This window comes from Taudactylus pleione, unplaced genomic scaffold, assembly GCF_031769625.1.
Source record: "Taudactylus pleione unplaced genomic scaffold, aTauple2 ptg000069l, whole genome shotgun sequence".
Classification (NCBI taxonomy): domain Eukaryota; kingdom Metazoa; phylum Chordata; class Amphibia; order Anura; family Myobatrachidae; genus Taudactylus; species Taudactylus pleione.
In genome coordinates this window covers 5,224,900-5,241,439 of record NW_028284471.1, presented here as the reverse complement: position 1 = coordinate 5,241,439, position 16,540 = coordinate 5,224,900, and the positions used below count along the sequence as shown (strand labels likewise).

The window sequence follows — 16,540 nt, the reverse complement described above, 5'->3', positions numbered from 1 at the left end:
CATGTTGTCACCTAGAACCCACTCTGTGTGCGCGTTCAATCATCAGGTCTACACAGGAATCAATTTGCAGTAAATCAGAGTATTTTCAACAAATCAAAGAGGTCAACACCTCTGACTGTTTCAGGCAAGCCAATTAATCTAAGGTTGTTTCTTCGTGACCTATTCTCTAGGTCATCTAATTTATTCCATATTTGATTATGGGATTTAGTGGAGGACGCTACTGCTTTCTTCATTTCAGACATATCTTGAAACAATTCTCCCACATGCTGCTCCGTTACTAGAACTCTCTGTGAGAGTTGTGATATTTGTTTAGTAATGTTTGCAGTTTGCACCTGCAATAAAGGACCCATTGCTAATCTGATTGATTTAACCAAGTCACTATATGTGACTGGTGTGTCAGGTGTAAATAGTACCTGGTCTGCAGGGCTGCAAGGTGATGTGTCAGGGTCTCCAGGCATTGAATCTTCGTAAGGCTGTGGAGGGAGAGCGTTGCTTGTAGACTCCTCAGCGTCCCGCGCCATCTTGGATTCCGTGCGTTGCTTGTCTCTATCTTGCCCTTGCAATTGTGTTTAGGCGGCATGAGCGGAGCGAAATACCGCTCTATGCACTGGGGGGTAGTAGCGCAGGCGTGTAGGCATTTAGCGGCTCACTTGGAGGCTTTTTGAGCCTTGAAATGGGTGACATGAAGCGGACGGCAGCGGAGCTGGTCTCACACGCTGCTGTTCATCCTGCACCCGGTACCGGAACACCAATTAGTAAAGTCTTAAGACAATAGGCAATACATTTTTCAAAGAGGATTATATCAATAATAAGGAGTAAGATGTGTCTATATCTGGGACACAATGAAGACCGTAATGTGGGCCTTCAATTATTAACTTGAAACTTTATCCAAAATCATATTAAAGGCCTGAAGCAGAAACAGCTTAATCTCCCTCCAATAATCTTGGGGTTGTTAATGATGAATCCTGGACCTGCACATTTCCCCAGAGTTCTGGCAAGGAGGCTAGTCTATCAAGGAACCTCCTCATATCCGCTATTTTTATCTAGTCTTTTTTGCTGTTTAAGCAACATATTGTCAGGCAGTGTCGGGTCCACACTATAATACAATTTAGAATAAAAGACCTGGAATTCCGTGGTATGAAATGTTTTACCTTTGGAGTCTTTAATGAATGTAGGTAAGAGCCCTTTGTGCTCTTTAGTCATGGAAAGTATATAGCCTGCTTGTTGGAAATAGTTGTTATGGCATTTATTAAAGGCAAGTTTTCAATCTTGTCCAAGAATTTATTGAGATTCTCGAGTTTTGGACAGTTCCCCCAGATGACTTTGGAAAGAGTTAATTTGTGATTAGTTTCTAATTCCTTAATTTTCTTCAGTAACTTTTTATTTTTGAGAAAAGAGATTAATATATTTCCCTCTTATTACAATCCCTACACTGGGTAAGGACCCCACAGACTGTGGAAACTATAGGCCCATTGCTCTTCTTAATTCAGACATAAAAATTAATGCTAAAATAATTGCTAATCATCTTAATCCTTTACTTCCTCATTTAATTCATCCAGACCAGGTAGGTGTTGTTCATGGCCGCCAGGTCCTGGTTAACACACTTAGGGTTCTGGATTTAGTGGAATGGGCATCGAAACTCACAGACAAAATTATTACTTCTTTCTTTTGATGCTGAGAAAATGTTTGATAGGTTACATTCTGGTCTCGTAAGGGCGCTGCCACTTTAGCCAACTTGCTCTACCCATCTTCTATTCTCCCCTTCTCTGCCTTATGTGCTAAGTTTGGACTGTGACCCTCCACATGGTTCTACTACCTTCAATTGTGCTACTGCGTTCAAACGACAACAATATTCTCGACTATTCTCTCCAGCCTCCCTCCCCAATTTCTGTCTAGGCCACCCCATCCTTGCGTGGGGCCATATCCTTCTGGTACATTTGTTTATCCCCCAAAGGGCCCCTAGATAAATCCCCGAACCATTTGCAGTGGGAAAGGGATCTTCAGCGTACATTTACTCCCAAACAATGGAAAATAATTCACTTATCCTCCTTCTCTATGTCACCATGCATCCACCATGCACAACCATACTGAAATATACGTAAAACTTTTGCATAGTCTTTATTTGACTCTGACCAAACTTCATACATTTTGGCCCTCCCGCTCTAATTCTGCTGGCGTTTATGTCAACTGGAAGGCATAATTCTACATATTTTCTGGGATTGCGCAGTCAAACGCCTTTTTTACATGGAGGTGTTTAACCTTATTAATGAAGTGCTAAATATATATCCCTTGTCCCTGACCCTGCTTTAGCCCTGCTTCACTGGTACCGCCTTGCAGTGCCTAAGTCTGACTGTTATAATGCTAGGCCACATTCTAATTTCAGCCAGAGCTACCATCACCCAACACTGGAAATCCCCCACTCTTCCCCTATTTGCTAAAGTCATCTCTAAAATCCATATTCATTTTGAAAAGGAAACCAGAGATATTTCATACTCAATGACCCCTCCTCCCCTTTCTTGAAGTGGCTCTCTTGGCACTCCTATGTCACAGAGGGGAAGGGTGCCCCAGATAAAACTTTGACTACATTATGCCCCTCTCTGCCTTTTAATCTAAATGAGTCTCCGGAGGTTAACTTTTTGACTGATTAAAGTATTGCTGATGTTTGTTCTTTATTCCTTCTGTTACCTGTCTGGTGTATTTGTTTTCATTTAGGTGTGTTTTATGTATATTGTACACAGTGTACTGCATATTTTTCTGTACTGGTGAGTACTGCTCCATATTTTCCCACCTTTTGTTGTGCCAATTACCCCCCACCCTCTTTTTATGTACCCCTATATTGTTTTATATAATTGTTCAATAAAAATGTATTATTGAAAATAAAAATATATTTCCCTCAGGAAAGTAGGTATTTGTCGAAGAAGAGTCCCGTCCCTATTCACAGTGAGACCTGGCAGGACAGTCCAGGACCTGAACAGAAATACTGTACTACAACATTCCAGGTCTCCCTGTGTCTGTGTTGCTTCCAGCAGACTACAAAAAAAGTTGCTGTGAGGGCTGCATGTGATCCGTATACCACATGCTATGCACCAGTGTCTTAAAAGAATCTAATACAGGCCAAAAAGCTAAACATACAGTTAGTCAGCTCCTGTGACACCACATGTTCTATTTTTTTGCTTGAATACAATAATTTAGAGAGGACCTCATTCAGAGATTTTGCCGCAACTCGCTCTTTTTTTAGTGCGCATGCAAGTCTTTCGCGATGTGCGTCTTTTTTGCACTATGATAAGGGGGCTGGTGGTGGTGTGTAGAAGTGGACAAAGGAAAGTAAGAGCATATTGATGCGAAGATGGCCAACAAAAAAAGTTGTATATGCCTCTGTATGGACTGACCACTCATGGGTACTAAAACCCCCTCTGCATGTCGTGAACTGATGATGTTGACAGCTGAAGGTCACGTCTGATTGGTCATATACGTGTAAATCACACCAATTAATGTTAGTTATAAAAAAAAAAAGACATGAATCAGTCATGCTACAATTGGGTACTTACAGTATTATCTGCACTCTGCAACCACTTATTGTAATGTAAACTAAAAATTGCAAGGGCGCCAGTGAAAGTGCACTGTGTGCTATACTGCTAAATCAGAAAAGCCGCACACCTATCGGGGGTCTGCCACACTCCCGACAATCAAAATCTCAAAACAATAGATAGACGGCGCTAATCCAACATAGTAGATAGGCAAGTCACTAAAAATGATTAATATTTATTTGTTAATAAACACGTAATATATAAATGATCCCTAAATAGGATCATATAACAAACATAAAAAGACATAAACTATACACAAATAACAAAAAAAAATGAATAATAAATAAATAGATTAATAAACAACCGGTATAAATTGATCTCCAATTCCCTTAATGCAGGGTGCCAAAGTTCCTTTGCAGATTTAGATGGTGAACTGTGCACACTGTAAACTCCCCATCCAGTAGTGAAAAGAATATGTACAGTGATAGTGACAACTGTATAACACAACAGGCCTCAAACTGATACTTATGGCAATAATTGTATCAAGGCGCAATAACGATGCACTGAACTTCAAAGGGGAGTATACGTTGATGGTAAAACAATAGTTGTTGGGTATTAGATGCAATGGATCTGAGTATGAGGGGGATCAACAGTACTCACTATCCTCCAATGGACAAATTAATCCACCAATCGTATGTAGAGAGCAATCTCCGTGATTAATAACTTGATGTTGAGTAAAGTGTCAAGTGTCAAACAGGATCTCTGTCTCCATATACCGCTCCGGCGGTCAATGCACTGTGCCGTCCGTTATCCTGGCGGCTATGTCTGCTAGTGAATAAAGTGGAGGCTGAGCCCTCCTGGGTGATAATCCAGTGATAAAAATCACCTGTGCCGCTCACAAATGCCTCGGCAAGCTGCTATGGTCAGCATCTGTGTTGACCGCTGGAAGAATAGCAGGCAGAGTTCACACACTGCAGCGTGCAGTCTAGAATGGAGTCACAATACCGGAGAGCGCATCCGTGTCCTCAACGCGTTTCTACGCACCTGGCGGGTTTCTCAAGAGGCGGATGCATGCGCCTCTTGATAAAGATTTTTATCACGGGATTATCACCCAGGAGGGCTCAGCCTCCACTTCATTCACTAGCAGACATAGCCGCCAGGATAACGGACGGCACAGTGCATTGACCGCCGGAGCGGTATATGGAGACAGAGATCCTGTTTGAAACTTGACACTTTACTCAACATCAAGTTATTAATCACGGAGATTGCTCTCTACATACGATTGGTGGATTAACTTGTCCATTGGAGGATAGTGAGTACTGTTGATCCCCCTCATACTCAGATCCATTGCATCTAATACCCAACAACTATTGTTTTACCATCAACGTATACTCCCCTTTGAAGTTCAGTGCATCGTTATTGCGCCTTGATATAATTGTTGCCATAAGTATCAGTTTGAGGCCTGTTGTTACACAGTGTCACTATCACTGTACATATTCTTTTCACTACTGGATGGGGAGTTTACACTGTGCACAGTTCACCATCTAAATCTGCAAAGGAACTTTGGCACCCTGCATTAAGGGAATTGGAGATCAATTTATACCGGTTGTTTATTAATCTATTTATTTATTATTCATTTTTTTTTGTTATTTGTGTATAGTTTATGTCTTTTTATGTTTGTTATATGATCCTATTTAGGGATCATTTATCTATTACATGTGTTTATTAACAAATAAATATTAATCATTTTTAGTGAATTGCCTATCTGCTATGTTGGATTAGCGCCGTCTGTTTATTGTTTTGAGACTTATTGTAACATGTATGCATTGTTCACTGCGCTATTTGCATATTTTGTACTCACAGTCAAGTCACACCTCCTATCATATCCCTGATGTATATGATCCTTTTACTTGAATGGGGAGGGAGTCACATTTGCTACCTATGCAGAGTTGGTCACCCTTTCGCATCTGCACCTGCAAATATAGATAGCAAAATGCAACTGATGTATTTCGACACATATTGCGATATTTGCATGCATAGAGCAAGTTATCAAAACTATCAGTCACTCTGGGGCGGATTCTCAGTCACATGAATCTCTGGGCCTGATTTAGTAGCGTAAGCAATTGCAATTATGGACGCAGATTAATCGATTGTTTGCCATTGCGAATGCATATAAGCCACACTGTGCATGCGCACTGATTGCATTGCGATTACAGACTCCCAGAGGAATCCATTGCAAAGTGAGTGACAGGCTGTCAGAATTTAGGGGTGGTGATGGGGGGGGCCGGAAAAACCCAGGCTTGTCTGTCCATTTGAACACCGTTTCATGGGCTTGCATAAATTAGTGACTGCGATTGCATAGGCAGCATGAAAGCTATCTGCATGCAATGTGACTTGTAGTGTCTTCGGCTGGTCAGACTTGTTATATATGCTGCGTGGCTGCTATGGATAGAGGTACCTCCACGGATAAGTCCCTCAACAGCCTTGAGAGCTGGAATACTTGGCAAGCTGCGGCCGTGAAGCAGCCTTGAGGGCTGGAAAGGGAGGGAAGGGTGAGCTGTTGCAGACATATTTCTTCCACCTAATATGGGTCTGGTGCCACTGCAGATAATAATGATGAAGGTTTCAGCAGATGGTGTAAAATCAATGGGTGGCACAGGTTTCCTGCTTGCATACACACAAACCTCCACATTAGTTAAAAATAATATATTCAGGCTTCCACAGCTGCTCACAACTACAGCCACTCTGCGTGCAACTCAGGATCAGCCCCTCTGTCTCCAAGTGAAAAACAGCATTGTGGACAAGTTAAGTTAATCTGCATTGTAATTTATTACAGCCATGTTATACAGCTCAGATATTTATTTATTAACAGTTATTTATATAGCGCACACATATTCTGCTTATGTAGGATATTTGGCCAAGATCAGTCCCTGCCTTTCAGCAGCAGCAGTCATGGATACCACTGGCCTGCCTCCAACACTCAGCAGGCCGCTAATTGCTTGTCTTCCCAATTAGAATCCTTAACAGAATACAGCCGGGCTAAGCCTCTGGCTAGAGATGACATAAGCACCTCTCTCAGGAGTTACCACTAACCTCCAGCGCCAATGAGTCATGCTAGAAATTACTCATTGGCCAGTCACTATAAGAACCTGCTCAGTGCACTATTCCAATGCCTGAGTATCCATTGTGTTCTACATAGGTGCTCCCGCTCCAGAAGTATACTCACCAGTATAGTTTTCTTTCAGTGTTTGGTTTCCTCAATAGCAGCACATTCGTTTTTGCATTTTCATCTGTGGTGTTTCCAGGTAGAGTCCTCATACCAGCTAAGTACTCTGTTGCTTTCATGGTGGGAACCAACTACACTGGGTACACTGGTCCGCACTTAAAGTTGATATCCTCATGCGAGAATTCCTGGTGTAGTCCGGTGGAGGTCTTGGACTCCGCACCAGGGTATTTGGTTGCACTAATTAGTTCTGTTTGCATTTGTCTTCTTTGTGGGTGTGTGTACTCTGATACACTTACTGTCTGTTTTGAGCTCCAGGTTTATGGCAATATACTCCATGTATCTCATTGCACACTACACGTTGCTCTCACAGTGCCAACACATCTGTGCCTCTCATTGCATGCTACACATTGTTCCCATAGTTCCAGTACATATGTGTATCTCATTACACACTATATGCTGCCTAAACAGTGCCAACACCTCCATATAACTCCATATACCTTATAGCACGTTTTGTGCTGTACAAACAGTGCCAACACAACCGTGTACCTTGTTGCACACTACGCATTGCTCAAGCAATACCAACAACTCCATGTTTCTATTTGCCTACTATGTGCTGTACAAATAGTGCCAACGCATCTGTGTACCTTTTGGCATGCTACCAAAATCCCACACTTTGTGTATTCAGCTGCACCAGGGGTGTATCTATCATGGGTGCAAGGTGCACACTAGCCCCTGGGTCCAGACCCTGCACCCAATTAAATAAACTTACTTCTCCGTGGGTCCGGCTACCGCAGCCATTTCCCTAGTGATGTCCCAGAAATGCGGTGCAGGCGCCATGTTCTGGGAGACCTGCGCATGCGCAGTAGACTCTGGCACAGTGCCAGAGTCTACTGCACTGCCGCAGCGGAGTGGGCGTGATCGGAGCCTGCACACGGCCCCGTCCTCTCTTAAAGCGCCCCTGAGCTGTACCTTTTTGTGAGCTAAATAACCTATCAGTATATTTTTGGAGTGTGGGAGGAATACGAAGTACTTTTGCAAGCATATGGAGAATATACAAACTTCACACAGTTAAGGCCATAGTGGGAATCAAACCCAGGACCTCAGTGCTGTGAGGCGGTAATGCTAACCCATATACACTACTTCTTTCATATATATTAATGTAAAAAGTGATTTTACATGTTTTCTAAGATGTATTGTGCACGCTCGTAGAGCTCTCTCATGTCTCTACTTCTTTATTATGAGTGCTCACCATTCATCTAACCTTCCATGTCTTAAACAAAAGTGGGAGGTGAAGGCAGGCCCAATGTGTGATGAATACTGGTCTTTTATCCTTGGCAGTTCAAGAGAATCCACGGCGGCTATTAGATTCCATCGAATTTAATCATTTATACTACACAGGACTTACCTCACCCCTGTACGTCTCCTTCAATTTGGGGGGCATGCTGATGATATTTGTCCTAAATGTGGGTGTTCCCAAGGGACCTTTTGGCATCTCCTTTGGTCCTGCCCTAAGGTGCACAGTTTCTGGGGCCAGATCAATGGAGTGATTGCATCATCAAATAATACCACAATCTGCATTGACTCCGGCAGTTTGTGCTCTTGGTACTTTGGCCGAGGATATTTTTGATAGATACACTAGACAATACATTCTTAATTTATGTACATTGGCCAATGTATGTATAGCGAGAGCGTGGATGGCTACTACAGGTCCTGAGTTTCAAACGTGGGTTGCTCTAGTTAATACCACAATATCTCATGAGCGGTATTTATATACTACTCGTAAAGCTGAATCTAAGTTTGACCGAATTTGGCAGATATGGTTACAATCTAAATATACTAAATTGCCGCCGGATCATCATACTTTACCTACACTCTAAAGTTTATGTTATGTTTATTGATTGGGAGTCAGACTGTGGTTGGATCTTGCTCGATGTTTTTTATATATGATTATCTAATGTATATTGGGAATGGATGTTTCTTCATTATGTGTCCTAGCATTTAAGTGTTAATGCTGTATTGTAAAATATATTGTATATTCTGTACTGGATGATTTTGATACTATTCTGCACTGAGTCTATTATTCTATTTTTCATATACTTATATAATGGGGGCGATTCAATTCAACGCAAATTGAACAGCGCTGGGAGCGAGTTCCCAGAGCTATTCAATTCAGTGCACTGTGTGATCGGAGAATGCCGGCTATCATGGTCATCTTGCCTTAACAAGGGTGTTAAGGCGCGTTAACCGGCATTCTCTGACCAAAGTGCCAGGCGCACGGCTGTTAGTGCCGCGCTATGCAGAAAAACAGCCATGCACCCGACACTTTAGTTGGATTTCTCTTCACATCCCCAGGGGAGTCCAAGAAGAAATCCTTAGCGCAGCCAAACAGCGCCGTGTATTGAATAGCTTAGGGAGTCCCTCCCGTCGCTATTCAATAGCGCGTTGAATTGAATTCCCCCCAATGTTTATATATGTTGTAGTTTTTTTTCTCTATGCTCTGCAGTTTGAGAATGTGTATTTATATTAGGTGTTCTATATATTCGCGATGGATATGTTTTACGATTTTGATGTGTGATAATTACTGGGGTTTTTTTGTTTGTTTTATTGTTATATTGTATTGTTCAATTGGAAAACATTTTCAATTTAAAAAAAGATGTATTGTGCACTCACAGATGGCTCTTCAGCATGTTTAAAGGTGCAATCATGGGACCCTTACATAAAGCACTAGATAATCAGGTATGTACAGAGATGGACATTGATAGCCAACAGTGTTTTAAAGGAGAGTGAAAATAATGACAACCTTATGGGCTCTATTTACTACAATCCACATTAAAATGCAGATTGTATTGTGATATTTCCGACTGAATTCACATTGCGAAATCAGGCAATATCACAGGGATTTATTAAATCGATTAAGCTCTGTCCCTACGAATCCTCTCCGCAGCCTTATCACTGTATTTTTTCAGAAAAAATACAGACAAGGTTTCGTGCATGCGCTGTCTGGCCGCTGATATAAAGCCCCCCTCCCGCAATTACCCCTTACTTTTACTTACCTCCAGTCAGGTCATCACTGCTCCGGTGATGTCCTCCCTCCAGGGCTCCGGCCAGCTGGTCTCCCATCCGTCACTGTGACCCGGTCAGCTGTTTAATGCAGCAGCTGACCAGGGTCACAGTGCAGGAGACGGGAGACCAGCTGATTGGAGGGAGGACAACACCAGAGCACCGACCACCAACCCTGGACATCAGGTACTGTACGTTGTTTTGGTTTTTTTTACTATTTTTTATTTTTTTGCAGTGATTGGCTTGTGGTCTGTTTAGACCACACAAAGGAAAGTAGAGAAAGAAGACTCTTGTTTGGGGGCACTCTTATTCATGTAAAGCTTAACTTTAAAAGTTAAGTTTTAAATGAATAAGAGTGCCCCCAAAGAGTCTTCTTTCTCTACTTTGCTTTGTGTTTTTCGACTCACTGACTCTGGGGGAGCACTGCCGGCAATACCGATAACATAAAATCGTTTTTTTAATTACTTATCATTGTAAATGAAGAATTACCGGTTAATATATGTACCACGTAGATACAGCGTGTTAAAACTTGTACCTAGACCACCCCCAAAAATCTGTTTGTTCTGTTCAGACCACACAAGCTGATCACTTGGGACGGCTTCGGGCTCTGCTCTGCCTGTTAAAGCAGAGCAGGAGTCCGGTAACCAGGGGAAAGCCTGGATAATGCCACCTCCAGGTGGCGTTATTATCACACGGCTTCCTCCGGTATTTTTTCACATTTTATTTTTAGTAAATCTCAGGCAGATCGCATTTCCCATTACAATTACGGGAAATGTGATCTGCTTACTAAAAATAAGTGATAATTAGGGTTTGGAGTAGAATTTTACAAATTCTACTCCAATTGCCCTTTAGTAACTTTAGGTGAATAAAATAATGTGAAAAGGGTGTGAAAACACCCTTTTTCAATGTTAATAAAAATAAATAGAGCCCTATGTGTGCTTTTCTTTCTGTAGATTTGTCCTCAGTTTGAAAAATCAGTGAAACAAATGGAGGAATTATTGAGCAGTTTACCAGGTAAGTCATATAAAGCAGGTGCCTACAAGGTGCTATGGGCCTGATTCACTACTGATTGCAAATATGAATGCAATAGCGAGTACGCATGCAGTTCAACTACCGTAGTATGCTAATTAATTGCAATCGCTATGCCACCACAGCACTACACAAGGACGCCCACTTTACCTTACACACATCTGTAATATTTAGCAAGACTATGAAACCATTGGTACAATCAAGTACCATCGCAGCCTCACGCACACTAACACAAGCTCTGACCTTACTCAGAAATTGCTAACTTCATCGCACGCTATCAGGCCTCAGGCTGCTTAGGCATTGCAGTGGCTAATTTATACACACCTGCATTTCGCCGACCACCCCGCCTTCACCATTCCCAGATGGTACTTCCTGTCAGTCACTCTGCGATGGGTCTGCATAGTCACTGTGATCGCAGTGGCCGGCTCGCGCACTGCGAAGCATACTCATGCGCACAACGCAACAATCGGCCAATTGCGTGTGTAATCGCAGTTGCAAACAGTAATGAATCAGACCCTATGGTGGGAAGACTGCATATCCTATAACAAATGCTGGTGTTGCGGTACCCTGAGTGTTGGTATGGGCACAGATAAGTTAGGTGTACATGGTACATCTGAGATGGCAGCTCCAGTGGATCTTCCTTCTTCTCTGGCAATGACTCGATGAGCTTATTCATCTCAGGCTGTAGCAGAGAAGCAACTTGTTGGAGTACTCCTCTTGCTAGGTGGTCACTGATCTATAACATGTATGCAATTGTAATTCACAATAGGCCAAAGTAATAGCATTTACACCTAATCCCAGTCTTTTTTGATTGCAGAGAACAATAGCTTTGACTTTCCAGTGATAAAGCACAAAATAACAGTTTCACTTTCAATTACATAGTTATCTTCAGCACTTCACAGTATTAATAGCTCTTTAATCAACTTATGATCCTCTCACAAAATGGTTTCCTCTCTTTATACTGTTTGACTCCCTTGTTCAATAGTAACTCAAACAAAGAACATATGCTGTCAGCCCACTCAGATCTCTATCTTCTCTATCTCTTTCTTTATATTCATCATCACTTGATTTTCACAAAAGCATGGGAAAATTTTAATTTTCACATACTTTTGTAAAAAATAAGTGTCAGGGCCATTCATCATGAGATGGCGTACAGCCTCCGATAATCTTCACAGGCTGCTGTTTATACGGCAGCCTGTGAAGATCTACATGGCAGCCACAGCAGAGGGATCTATTAAGATTCACTGACGCGCCCATGATACTCCCATAACATGCCCATGAGGAATATTTTTTTTGCATTCACTTCAGGCCACCTCCCAGAAACCACCATGGCTTTTCGCGCATGCACAGTAGCAAATTATCGATCAACTGTGCAAACATCTGCATTGCGTCCATCCTCTGAATCAGGCCCACTGTCTCCAGATCTCAGTCTCACTCTGCTGGCACCTCTGTAGCGATCCACAGCGCACCATCAGTGGGTATTCAGTGGCGCTTTGCACTTGGCACCACTTCAGAGTTGTTGCCTGTCCTGTTTCTTCTCAGACCTTTGCTTTACAATTGGTAACAAAACAGTGATAGAACAGTACTAAACAGCAATAAAACAAGGCTAAAAACTAATGTGTGCCACCAAGGGTTTCTTTTTCCCCCCTGCACAGCTGACCCTGGTCCCTTAAACAAGGGCCTAAGTAATAAGTACACTCCCCACCCCACCTTGGCGGAGCTGCATAGAGGGCTGACACTTCAGATATAATAACTGCCAGCATACAGGTCATTTTTAAGGGGTAACCGTGAGGCAACATTAACTGGACCAACTACTGTACCATCAGAAAAATAGCATCAAACTGCATTTATAAATTGACCATAAGAGGCATAATCCAGCTGGTAAACATGCAAGTGAAATTTCTGTATTTTGTGATCCTACAGTTTCTTGGCTTGTGGATTCTGTTTCCTATCTGGAATTCCCCTTGACGGGTCCCCCTCTGATTTCAGAGAAGAGTCTTGACCTTCCTATAAAGGTAGATGTAGGGATGTTTGTAGTGGCATCAGGAGACTGTACACAGAAGGATTGCCAGGATAATTTTCCCTTTGATATTACCTCAGGGACAATTTGTTGGTCGATCACAACGCTGGGATGTGCCTTATCCTCCAGAAAAACTTGTCCTACCTGATCTCGACTCCCGTATGCTGCTGTTGGCTCTGTCCGAATATTCTGCAAATTCAGCAGGATTTGTGCACTACAAAGCTGGGTTTTTGAAGTGTAATATCACAGATGATATGGTGAGATTAAATGTTTTGGTATAGTTGGATAGAACTCAGTTATATTGTGTTTTTTTCTTCCACCAAGAGAGCGGATGTTGCAGACTGCTTGATAAGTAACAAGGCTATGAATCCAGCATTACATTATGATTGTAACCTATGGTACTAATGCATGACAGGCATATTTGGGGAAAAGAAGAATGAAAAAAATACTGTCTCCTACATGAACTACACATCAGCGCTCATATCCTAAGCTGGTTACCCCCTAAAGCAGGAGGAATGCACAGCACCAGGCGATAACAGACTGGGGTGCTCACACTGTGACAGGGACGTCTACATTGTGGGGTCCTCCTTTAATAAATGGAAACAGCCAAAAGCAATATAGTAGGCAAGTATGCCATAGCCTTAGTGGCGTAAGTTCATCCCAGACGCCCGGAGGCAAGATATAATTTAGTGCCCCCCTATCCCCCATATTTACAGCCCTAAGTTGGGTGAATATATTGTGGGTGATGGAGGATGTGCCCCTTCAGTGCTGGCGCCCGGCAGCAGGCGCCTCCATTGTCTCCCATACTTCTGCCCCTGCATAGCCTATTCATCACAGAGCTGCTTTTACAAATAGAATCGGGTCTGTAAAAAAGCCCATCCCAGGAAAAAGCAGCCCTATGCTGACAGCACTGGGACTCATCCCAATACTCCTCCTGATAAATGAGAAGGGGGCTTTGATAGTGGGTGGAGAAGGTAGCACTGTATGTGTGGCGGGAGTAGATATAGGAGATGGGGATGTGGATATAGTGTGGGAATAGGATAACACTATGTAATGTATGGGAGGAGATGATAGAGGGGAAGGGGGCCTCTCCGTGAACTTGTAGGAGTAGACAGAGGGTAAGGGGCTATCATAGTATGTGTAGATGGAGTTGATTAAGGTGAAGGGGATATCACATGAGACTGAACTAACTTGATGCTTGTTTTAGATCCCCAAGCAGTCACCCCTGCGTCTAAACACAAAAAGTTTAGGAATCTATGTGCCAGAGGTAAGAAAATATTTTGTGAGTCTCTTGTAATAAAATGTGCCTTGTAAGTGTGGATGTTTCTGTAACAATGTTGTCAGACAATATTTTAAAGTGTTATTGTGTTTTTCTGTCTTTCTACTGTCTTGCTTTCTAGCTCCCCAGTCGTTTCCCAGACTCGCCACCAATACTCCTCCATGTCTCTGCCCGGTCAGCCCCCACTGTAAGCTGCCAACCTGATTCCATAACCGTGGAAGCATCTGTGAACATTGAGGTCTTCGTTGTGTATCCTGACCGGCCGCTGATCCCTATTTTCCAGATGCAAGCTGTAAGTGCTGTGTGGAAGCATGTAGAAACCAAATTATCAACTGCAGTGAAAGACATTTTAGATGGAATCTGCTTTTGCGGACATTAACTGACTCTTGGTGATGCTGGCAGTGTCTGATTTGAAAATACAGTAAATTAATTCAGGGCAGGAAGCACTATAGTGAGTGACTATAATGTGGAGTCGACGAGAAGGGAAAGCAAGACACCAGAGACAGGACGGGAAATCTGCGCATAAGAAGCATGAGGAGATGTCTGCACATAGGAGGCAGGAATTCATAGGGGATTGAGGATGGGAAGTCTGCAGGTAGGAGCAGGGAAAAAAAGATCTTACAGCTGGCGTTCCTCTGCTCGCACTTCCGGAAATGGGGTGTAACTGATCCTTGCAGAACACCCACAATTCATCCCACTTTGGGTCGTGCCCAGCACTTACGGTGGTACTGGGCTACCCCCAAGCTCTCCCCTCACGATGAATAATTGCTGTGCACAGTAATGCGCCTTACATAGTAATGCCCTTTATAACACATTATGCCACATGCAGTAATGCTCTTTATAGCACACGCAGTAATGCCCTTTATAACACATTATCCACACTCAGTAATACCCTTTATAACACATTATGCCACACACATGTAATGCCCTTTATAACAAATTATGCCACATGCAGTAATGCCCTTTAAAACACATTGCAGGAGCCGTTCTTCAGTAGTATCTGGGTATGTGAATGAGACTGCCACCAGTAGTCAGTGTCAGTCTCTAGGGTTAAGTGATACCTGGGTGTGCGGAGGAGCCTGCCTCTAGTGGCGAGTGGTATCTGGGAATGTGGAGGAGTCTGCCTCCAGTAGAAAAAGGTATAGAGGTAGGTGGTGAAGCCTACTTCCAGTGGTTAGTGGTACCTGGTTATGTGGAGGAACCTACTGCCTCATTGGTAAGGTGTACCTTGGTCATTTTGCTCCCCAGTGATAAGGGCTACAGGTGTATATGGATGCCTTTCAGTGATAAGGGGAACCTGCCTAGGTATGTTTCTGAGCCTGCCTCCATTACTCGCCCTCCCCCTTGACCACCACCCTAATACCAGCAGCAGTTACATTCCCCCTCCCTTACACCAGCAACAGCACTCCCCTCCTTTACACCAGCAGCAGTTACACACTCCCCCCCTTACCAACACCCCAGCACCTGCAGCACACTCCCCCCCACCCACTTACCAACACCCCAGCAGCACACTCCCCCCACTTACCAACATCCCAGAAGCACATTCCCCCCCACTTACCAGCAGCACATCCCCCCCACTTACCAACACCCCAGCAACACATTCCTCCCCACACTTATCAACACTCCAGCAGCACACTCCCCCCACCTTAACACCCCTGCGGAACACTCCCTCCACATTAACACCCCTACAGCACACTCTCTCCACCTTACCAACACCCCAGCAGCACACACCCCCCCTTAACACCCTGCAGCACACTCTTCCCCTTACCAACACCCCAGCAGCAGTCTCTCCCCCTTACCAACACCCCAGCAGCACACTATCTCCCCCTTACCAACACCCCAGCAGCATACTACCCCCCCTTAACACCCCAGCAGCACTCTCACCCCCGTACCACCCCAGCAGCACATTTCCCCCTTCTTACCAACACTCCAGCAGCACATTTCCCCCCTTACCAACACCCCAGTAGCACACTCCCCCCCTTAACACCCCTGCAGCACTCTTCCCCCCTTACCAACACCCCAGCAGCACTCAACCCCCCTTACCAACACCCCAGCAGCACACTCCCCCCCATAACACCGTAGCAGCACACTCACCCCCCCTTACCAACACCCCAGCATCACTTACAACAGTACACTAGTTAAAAAAAAATCCTTACCTGATGCTTGTCTTCCGGTCCGAGTTGGCTCTCTAGTCTGAACAGTGAGAAAAGTCTGTGTTCAGGAGACCGGAAGTGAAATCTATGTAGAGAAGGCAGGAAGTGAAGTCTGTGCACAGGAGGCAGTATATATAAAATATGGGAGAATCTGTATATGATGCTAATTAGAAATACTACATACTTTGGGGCCGATGCAGAGTTGGAAGTAAAATGGGCATACACTACTCAGAAATAAACATGCAT

At 43.6% G+C, this 16,540-nt stretch overlaps 1 protein-coding gene across 1 annotated transcript in view; it reads left to right on the top strand.

Annotated features, from left to right (window-relative positions):
* LOC148534277 (bactericidal permeability-increasing protein-like) overlaps positions 1-16,540 on the top strand; it is a 45,248-nt gene that overhangs the window by 17,521 nt on the left and 11,187 nt on the right. The window contains exons 6-11 of the mRNA XM_088467080.1: positions 9,426-9,489; positions 10,767-10,827; positions 12,766-12,857; positions 12,943-13,119; positions 14,070-14,129; positions 14,263-14,433. Coding sequence (XP_088323206.1) covers positions 9,426-9,489; positions 10,767-10,827; positions 12,766-12,857; positions 12,943-13,119; positions 14,070-14,129; positions 14,263-14,433 — 625 coding nt within the window. The remainder of the gene's footprint in view (positions 1-9,425; positions 9,490-10,766; positions 10,828-12,765; positions 12,858-12,942; positions 13,120-14,069; positions 14,130-14,262; positions 14,434-16,540) is intronic.